The sequence below is a fragment of the Hipposideros armiger genome, unplaced genomic scaffold (assembly GCF_001890085.2).
Source record: "Hipposideros armiger isolate ML-2016 unplaced genomic scaffold, ASM189008v1 scaffold_93, whole genome shotgun sequence".
NCBI classification, from domain to species: domain Eukaryota; kingdom Metazoa; phylum Chordata; class Mammalia; order Chiroptera; family Hipposideridae; genus Hipposideros; species Hipposideros armiger.
In genome coordinates, this window is record NW_017731443.1 from 370521 (window position 1) to 379805 (window position 9285).

Below are 9285 nucleotides of genomic sequence, written 5' to 3' on the forward strand. Positions count from 1 at the left end.
GGCATGCAAAGCTTCAGGGGAAATCGAGTGGGATTTAGAACTAAACCCCAAGTCTCCCAGGGGAGCCTCGGGGCGACCTTGGAGGTGGGCAGGGCTGAGCAGGTTCACAACTGCAGCAGAGGGAAGTGACCTGCCCAAAGCCACTCCGATTGAATATGCGAATCAGAGCAGCAACTCGGGCCTGGGGTGCAGGGGGCTCTGGTTGTAAGTAGTCTGGAAGTCCAGCCTTTCCCCCTCCCTGATAGGAGTATGAATGGGTTCTGGGAAAGCCAGACTAGGTGGCAGGCGGAACCTGGGTCTCCAGTAGGTGGGACAGAGTTCAGGGGAATTGAGGTTTATGGAACTCCTACTCTGTATGGGCACTGGACCCGTGTTGGCTCCTTTTACCCTCCCAGAGGCTCTGGAGGGTGGGATGTGGGTCTCCTTTTACAGCCGACGAAACTCAGGCTCAGAGAAGCTAAGGGGGTCACGGCCAGGATTTGAACCCAGGTCTGAGGCCATCACCCATGGTGTCTCCCCTCAGCACCCTTAGCTTCTCCCTCATTAAGCAGAGAAACCCAGCCGCTGAAGGTCTCTTTATTTCTGTCTTGGTCTCCAACGCAAGCCCACCCCCAGGGCTCCAGGTCCGGAACTCAGCAGCAGACAGTTTATAAATAAATAAGTTACAAAAGCGGGTGGGGGAATGGCCCGGACAGCCTTCCTTCCCAGGGCCCGGGTGCTTGGTGCTCAGTGCTCTGTGAGCGAGAGCCGCAGGATCCGCTGTAAGTCTTCCTCCTCCTGCTGCCCTCGCCGCTCCCGCTCCTCATGTTCCCGCGAGGACAACTCCAGGGCCAGGCGAAGCTGCTCCTCAAAGCTTGGGGGGGCTGGGGCCGGGGGCGTCCTATGAGGGGATCCCGGACCCCTGGGCTCTGTGGACATCCGCAGGCTTTCCTGGAGAGCCCTTCCAGGCAAGGCATGAGAGGGAGAGCAGACCAGTGAGCACCAAGGCTGGGGGAAGAGGCCAAGGGCTGGGACGTGACTTTGGAGGACAAGGACAGGGTGGGTGCGACGCGGGAGACCAGAGAGAAGGTGGGGTCCTGTCTTTTCCCACATGCCACCTTCGGTGGTGGGCAGCAATGCCGATGGCAGGTGACCCTGAAGAAGGCAGGGGTCCTGGGACCAGCACCTGCCTGCTACCCATCCCTACCAGCTAAGGACCCCCTGGCTGGCAGGCTCCAGAGGCACGGCAGGGCTGAGACATGGACCTAATAAGCCCCAGAGGGCCTCACCGTTCCAGCTGAAGCTGCTCCTCATACACCGTGGCTTGGGGAGGAGGGTGGGCGCCAGGCCGGGTGTTGGTCAGGGCTTCCCAGACAGTTACCTGCAGCAGCCAGAGCCCAGAGCTATCACTTCTGCCACCCCGGCCCATTCCCAGGGCCCCGCCCTGCCCGCGCCCCACCTGCTCGGCCTCCGTGCCTGCCTCGAGCAGGCTCTGCTGGATGGCGAACTGCAGCAGGTCGTCATCCTCATCGCGGAGGGGCTCGCTGCGCTCCGCACCCAGCACGCTGTACCCCTCGGGCACCTCGAACACAGCGGGGTCCACCTCACATGGGAAAGGGCTCCCTGGGACGGCAGACGGGCTAAGCTCAGCCCCCAGGTCCCAGAGACCAGCACGCCGTGCGGCCCCCTCCCTCCTGCAGTGGTACCTGAAGCTTCGACCGCAGGGCTGGGGGCCGGCACCCACACTGAGCTCAGGGGCTCGTCACAGCCACACAGGTTGCTGAAGGTGATGCGGGCGTTGAGCACGTGGAAAAGGGGAATCTCTGAGGAGACAGCCCAGCCTGAGCTGTTGCGGCCAGAGACCCACCCGCGCCTGGCCCCTGGCACTGCCTGAGGCCCCCCTGCTGCCCCACCACCCTCTCACCAATCTTGACCGGGAAGCCAGGTGGGAGGCGCAGGGTGATGAAGTCACGCAGCTTGGCAAAGTGAGCGTTGCTGATGGCCATTAGGTCGATGATGGGCGTCACCTGGTCACCCAGGGAGAGCGGGTGCTCCTCGCTCAGCCAAAGTGTTGCCTTGAACCTGCCCGGCCGACCACAGGACGTGGGTCGAGGAACCCTAGTGACCCCCGTGCTAAAGACCACCCACTCCAGACACCTGCCTTTACTCATGCCCTCTGCCTGACCTGGGGTACCCTCCTCTCTGCTCAGTTGCCCCTGACTGCCTCCCTCAGGAGCGTGTGTCCTTCCCACCCTATGCCCCCAGCTGCCCCCAGACCCTGGGCCCAGGCTGGAGCTATGATGGTTTGTGCCGGCTCAACTCATCCAGGCTGCGGCTTCCATCTGGACCTCGTCCACAGCCCATCCTCCTCAGCCCACAGCTGGTCAGCGCCTCCCACTTTGCCCTACTTTGGGGTCCAACACAACCCAGGAGTTGGAAGTGCCAGGGTTCAAATCCACTGGGAGGCTGACAGAGTCCACATGAGGTCCCTGGGACGGTGCTGGGCCCATTGTAAGCTCTGTGTCACCGCCCATCAGACCCTCATGGCGCCCTTGTGAGCAGGTGGCTCAGCGTGACTGAGGAGACTAGACTCTCCGAGGGGAAGACATTTCCTCAGGCCACAAAGCCAGGAGGCGGTAGAGCTGTGGGCCCTCTCCACTCTGCTCCAAGCTGGCCCCCAGCAAGTGCCTACTGAATAGAAAGCCACACACGGGTGCTGCTGTCCATGCATTCATTCACCGAAGAAGAGTGACCAGTCGTCTGGGCCAAGCCCTGAGCTGGGCGCTGAGGACCATGGATAAGACAGACCTTGCTCCTGCCCTCAAGGAGTGGAGTCTAGAGGGAAGCCAGCTGGGTGAGTGGGTCCCCCATTCTGGTGGGCCCCGTGTGTGACAGGAGTCCGCTAGGGCTCAGGGGAACCAGGCAGGGTCCCTGTCCTTGAGGGAAGTCCCCAGCCAGCCCCCACACCTCACCTCTGTACTTTGCTGGACATCTCGATGGGGCGGCCGATGTTCCGTGACTCCAGGCTGAAGTTGGGGTCAAAGTATTCATCGGGGGAAATGGCTGTGGGGTTGGTGGGGCTGGCTGCCTGCTGCACAGGAGCCTGGATGGACCCCAGGACCCGCTTAGTACTCAGGGAGGCGGCTGCCTGGCCCTGCCCAGTGGTCCCCAGCCCCTGCCCCCCAACCCTGGCTCACCCCATTGTGGGAGGAGTGCTGCTGGGCCATCCCGAGGAAGGACTGGAACGGAGTCTTCCCCCCTAAGGAGAAGGGTGGGAGCCCATGAGGGGCCTTTAGGCCACTGCCCCCAGACTGCACCCCCTCCACCCTGGGAGCTTCCTATCAGTGGGGAGACAGAGCAGACAGGAATGGGGCAGCCTCCCAACTTGTCGCAGATACTCTGCACCCCCAGACCAGAGTCACCCCACCACATGGTGTGACTGGGCAGCAGGCAGGCGCACCTGGGTTTACCTTTGCTCCTCGACTTGTCTTGATCAGAGAGGTGCTCCGTGCGTGTGCGTGTCACCAGCTCCACATTGGTGGCACTGTACACCTGGGGAACAGGGGGGACACAGGGGGGGCTGTGGGCTTAGAGTCTGTTCCCCACACTCAGCCTCACCACCACAGGACCCAAGTCCTCCAGTCTCCAGGAACAGATGATAGCTCACTCCCCACAGTGGAGGAGGTGGGAGGGTCTGAACCCCGGGGAGTCACTAATGAGAGGAAAACAGTCCTTGTTTTATCTCGGTACCTTGGGCGGGGAACCCATGCTGGGGGCCTGTGCTGGGGGTGATCCCTATGTGTTCAGCAAGGGCTGGGTGCTCAGGCAAGCCCCACTGAATTCCCATGGCGCACAGGGCTTCCGGAGCCCAAGGGCTACTTTGTCTCTCCCTCCACATGAGAAGCTGTAAAGAAGGAGAGGAGTTCCTGGTCCTTATCACCTGCCCCAGCCCCCACCACTAGCCTCTCCTACCTTGGCCTCATAGCCGCTAACGGTTTCCATCTTCTCAGACCGCCAGCCCCAGATGCCACATTTGTTTCTGAAATAGACCAAACAGGAGCTCATGAGGACGTAAACCCCCCAACCCTAGCCAAAGCCTTGCCCTCCAAAGACCCCCCTCCAACTAGCCTTCTTACTGTGAAACACGCAGGGGATGCCTGGACAGCTGGAATAACTGACCGAGGACTGGGGATTTGAAAGTACTGAGGAATTACTGCTAATTTTGTTAGGTGTGATAATGGTGTTGGAGTTGGATTTTTAAAACATCCTAATCTGTTAGAGACACGTGCAGAAGCATTTACTGTTGAAATGATATGACTTCTGGGATGTGCTTTAAAACAGTACAGGGAAAAAGAAAAAAGGCGAGGAACGATAGATTCAACAAGATTGGCAAAATATTGATAAATGCTGAAGTTGGGTGATAAGTACATTATACTATTCTTTCTTCTTTCATATATGTTTGAAATTTTCCATAATAAAAAGTTAAAAATAAAAGTATATCTGATTCAACAATAATAGTTGGAGACATCAATATCCTACTTTCAATAATGGATAGAATGAGTAGCCAGAAGATCAACAAGGAAATAGAAGTCTTGAACAACATTATAAATTAGACTTAATAGACTTCTTTAGACTACTCCACCTAACAACAACAGAATACACATTCTTCTCAAGTGCACATGTGACAGTCTTCAGGATAGGCCATATGCTAGACCATAAAATAAGCCTCAGTAAAATTTAAAGGAGAGAAGTCATAATACGTATGTTCTCCAATCACAATGGAATGAAATTAGAAATCAATAACAGAAAAAAGATTTGGGAAATTCACAAATATGTATTGGGTTGTCGGAAAAGTCATGACGTATTTTTTCATTGAAAAAAATGCATCACAACTTTTTTGACAACCCAATAGAAAGCAAACAATACACTACTAAACAATCAAAGGATCAAATAATAAATCAAAAGGGAAATCAAAATATACTTTGAGATGAATGGAAATGACACAACATCAAAACTTTTATGGGACACAGCTAAAGCAGTGCTTAGAGGAAAATTCATAGCTGTTAATGACTATATTAAAAAAGAAGATCTCAAATCAATAACCTAACCTTTCATATTAAGACATCAGGAAAAGAGCACACTAAACCCACAGCAAGCAGAAGGAAGGGAGTAATAAGTATGAGAGTGAAAAATTAATAAAATACAGAATAGAAAAATAGAGAAAAATCAATGACATTAATGCTGGTTCTTTGAAAAGATCAACAAAATTGACAAACCTTTAGCTAGACTGGCCAAGAAAAGAGACAATACTCAAATTACTAGGATCAGAAATGAAAGAGGGCGAATTACTACTGGTATTACAGAATAAAAAAGATTATAAAAGAATACAACACATAAGTCTACCCAAACAAATTAGATAATTTAGATGAAATGGACAAGTCCTAAAGTGACAAAAGCTACCAAAACAAAGTCAAGAAGAAATAATCTAATAGACCTGTAACAAGTAGAGATTGAAGTGGTAATAAAATAAAAAACTACCCACAAAGAAAAGCCCAGGCCCAGAGAGCTTCACCAATGAATCCCACCAAACATTTAGAGAATAATACCAATTACTCACAAACTCTTGCAAAAAATTGACAAGGAGGTGACACTAACTCATTCTGTGAAGCATTGCCCAGATACTAAAACCAGACAAAGACATCACAAGAAAACTACAGATAAATATGCTTTATTAATAGGAACACAAAATACTAGCCAGCCAAATCTAGCAACATATGAAAAGAATCACACACCATGATCATGTGGAATTTACCTCAGAAATACAAGGTTGGCTCAACATCCGAAAATCAATTGACATAACACACATCAATACAATAAAAATAAAAGTCACATGATCATATCAATAGACACAAGAAAAACATCTGACAAAATCCAAAATTCATGATAAAAATACTCAACAAACTAGGAATAGAAGGGAACCTCCTCAAACTGATAAATAAAGGGCACCACAATTAACACCATACTTAATGGTCAAAGACTAAATACTTTTCCCCTAAGATTGGAAACAACACAAAGATGTCTGCTCTTGCCACTTCTATTCAACAGTCTACATCAGGTTCTAGTAAGAAAAAGAAATAAAAGGCATCCAGACTGAAAAGAAAGAAGTAATACTATCTCACCGTGGCCCATGCGGGGATCGAACCAGCAACCTTGGTGTTATCAGCATGACACTCTAACCAACTGAGCTAACCAGTCACCCCCATAATACTATCTCTATTAATAAATGACATGATCTCATATATAGAAAAATCATAAGAAATCCACTAAAAGGCCATTAGAATTTTAAAAATGAGTTTAGTTTAGCAAGGTTACAGGATATAACATCAATATACAAAAATCAACTATAGTTTTATAGATTTTCAACAAACAATTAAAAAATGTAATAAAGAAAATAATTCCATTTATAATAGCATTAAAATCATAAAACACTTAGAATAAATGTATCAAAAGAAGTGCAAAACTTACATACTGTAGTTTACCCTTGAACAAGGCGGGAATTAGCAGTGCCGACCCCCGTGCAATTGAAAAATCTATATAACTTTTGACTCCCTCAAAACTTAACTACAGTCCACCCTTTGCATCCATGGATTCAGCGAACTGCAGTTAGGAATATGCGGTTGGGACACTGTGGTTGAGAATTTGAATCACAATCCCACCTGACTTCTTTGTAGAAATTGACAAGCTGAATAAAAATTCATATGAAATTGCAAGGGACCCAGGATACCCAAAATAATCCTGAGAAAGAAGAACAAAGTCAGAAGACTCACATTTTCTGATTTCAAAACTTACTACAAAACAATACTAATTAAGATAATGTAGTGCTACCACAAAGATAAACATACAGATCAATGGAATAGAATTGAGAATCCAGAAATAAACCCATACATCTATAGTTAATTTTCCACCTGGGTGCCACAACCATTCAATGGAAAAATAACAATCTTTTTAACAAATTGTGCTCAGACAACTGGATAGTCACATGTAAAAGAATGGAGTTGAACCCTTACCTCCCACCATATACAAATATCAACTCAAAATGGGTGAAAGACCTAAATGTAAGAGCTAAAAGTATAAAACCTTCAGAAAAAAACAGAGGAAAAATCTTCATGACTTCAGATTTGGCAAAGTATTGTTAGATAGAAACTAAAAGCACAAGCAACAAAAGAAAAAATAAACTGGACTTCATAAAGATTAAAAACTTTTGTGCTTCAAAGGACACCATCAAGAAAGTGAAAAGACAACCCGCAGAATGGGAGAATATATTTGCAAATCATATATCTGATATGGGACTTATATCTAGAATTTATAAAGAACTCTTACAACTCAACAATAAAAAGATGACCCAGTTTTTTAAATGGGCAAAAGATCAGACTAGATACTTCTCCAAAGAAAATAAATAAGTGGCCAGTAAGCACGTGAAAAGATGTTCAACATCACTAGTCATTAGAGAAATGCAAATCAAAACCACACTGAGGGCCGGCCGAGCGGCACGATGGTTAAGAACTGGCTTGGGACGCCAGAGGGCCCCGGTTTGGATCCCACATATGAGAGCCAGTGACACTGCCCTCCACAGCTAAGATGCTGAACAACAGCTCAACCTGGAGCTGGGCTGCCGTGAGTTGCCGGCGACGGTGTAGGCTGCAGCCCCTGCTGCAGTGGGTTGCCACGTGCTACCGTGTGTAGCCAGCAGCCAGCGTGAGAGGCCAGCAACCGCAGTGAGCGGCCGTCCAGAAGCCGGTGACTGATCTGCCTCACCTGGGAAGAGCGCAATGATGGTGCCAATTTGGGCCAGTGAAGCAACATCCTCCACAACTAGACTGAAGAACAAAACGACAGCAACTTGTCTGTTCCCCTTCCCCCAATTCCACTTTACACCCGATAAGATGGTTATAACCCCCAAAACAAATAAGTGAACAATAAGTGTTGGTGAGGATGTGGAGAAATTGGAACCCTCATACACTGTTGGTGGGAATAGAAAATGCTACAGCCCCATTGGTAAACATCCTGGCAGTTTTTCAAACAATTAAATTTCCAGCTACCACATGACCCAGCAATTCCGCTCCCAAGTATATACCCAAGAGAAATGAAAACATACGTCCACACAAAAATTTGTACACTAATGTTTATAGCAGCATTATTCACAATGCTCAAAAGGTATTATAGAAACAATCCTAATGTTCATCAATGGACAGATGAATAAACAAAATGTGGTATATTCATACAAAGGGTTCAGCCATAAAACGGAATGTAATTATATGCACTATTTTGGATGAACCTTGAAAACATTATGCTAAGTGAAAGAAGCCAGTTACAAAAGTCCACATATGATATGCTGTGATTCATAGGAAACATCCAGAACAAGGAAATCTATAGAGACAGAAAGCAGGTAAGAAGTTGTTTCCAGCTGGGGGTGGAATGAGGGGATGGGAGTTGATAGCCAAAAGATACACGGTACCTTTTTGAGGTGATGAAATTAACCTAAAAGTGACTGTGGTGATGGTTGCATATCTGTGAATATACTAAAAATCATTGACTTGCACACTTTAAATACGTGAACTGCATGGTATATTATGAAATTATATTTCAATAAAGTTTGTTTTTTTTTAAACTCTTTCTGAAGTCTGTTATTGGAACTGGGGCATATGTTGTCACAGGAATAACACTCTGGCTGGAAGGGTCAGGTTCCCAGGCTACCCCACAAAGGGCTCTGGCCCAGACACAGCCGTCCTACTGAGGAGCCAACTTTGGTGGAAACAGCTGCCCCGAATCACAGCCTAAATCCTTGTTTTTATGGGAAAACATGTGAGGTCAGAAGTCAAGGAACAGGGGACACCCTGACCGTGCCTCTTCCCCAGGAAGACAGCTGCCAGTACAGACAGGCATGGGGGGTGCTCCAAGGTTGCCACAGGATGTGCGGGCCATCGGGGCCAGACGCTGGGCCTGCGGTGACCCCCTCCCCCATCTGGGCAGCCTCCCGGAGGCCTGAGCCAGGAGCTTCAAGGGCACCACCCGCAGCGTGACCAGGCCCCAGCTGACCTCTCGAAGGCCACATTGCGAGTGTCCAGGTGGGTAGAGACGATAGGAGAGGTGAGGCGGCTGGCCACATGCTCCTCACTGGGCCGCATGGCTGCCAGCAGCACTTCAGGCTCATGCAGGGCAAGCCCCAGCGTCTCTGTGTGCACCACCTGCCGGTCGTGGTCCACTTCCATCACCAGGGCTCCAGCCTCTGCCAGCCGGCGGGGGGGG

At 49.1% G+C, this 9285-nt stretch overlaps 1 protein-coding gene across 2 annotated transcripts in view; it reads right to left on the reverse strand.

Moving 5' to 3' along the window:
* Nucleotides 1–560: 560 nt before the first annotated feature.
* The window catches only part of ANKRD13D (ankyrin repeat domain 13D), an 11296-nt gene continuing 2571 nt past the window's right edge, over nt 561–9285 (reverse strand). For both annotated transcript variants that reach the window (XM_019645103.1, XM_019645104.1), the window contains 10 exons: nt 9076–9265; nt 3952–4018; nt 3450–3531; nt 3177–3238; nt 2952–3082; nt 1904–2061; nt 1686–1802; nt 1439–1602; nt 1269–1360; nt 561–940 (listed from right to left, as the gene is read on the reverse strand). In XM_019645103.1, the coding sequence (XP_019500648.1) occupies nt 727–940; nt 1269–1360; nt 1439–1602; nt 1686–1802; nt 1904–2061; nt 2952–3082; nt 3177–3238; nt 3450–3531; nt 3952–4018; nt 9076–9265 (1277 nt within the window). In that variant the 3' untranslated portion in view covers nt 561–726. The remainder of the gene's footprint in view (nt 941–1268; nt 1361–1438; nt 1603–1685; nt 1803–1903; nt 2062–2951; nt 3083–3176; nt 3239–3449; nt 3532–3951; nt 4019–9075; nt 9266–9285) is intronic.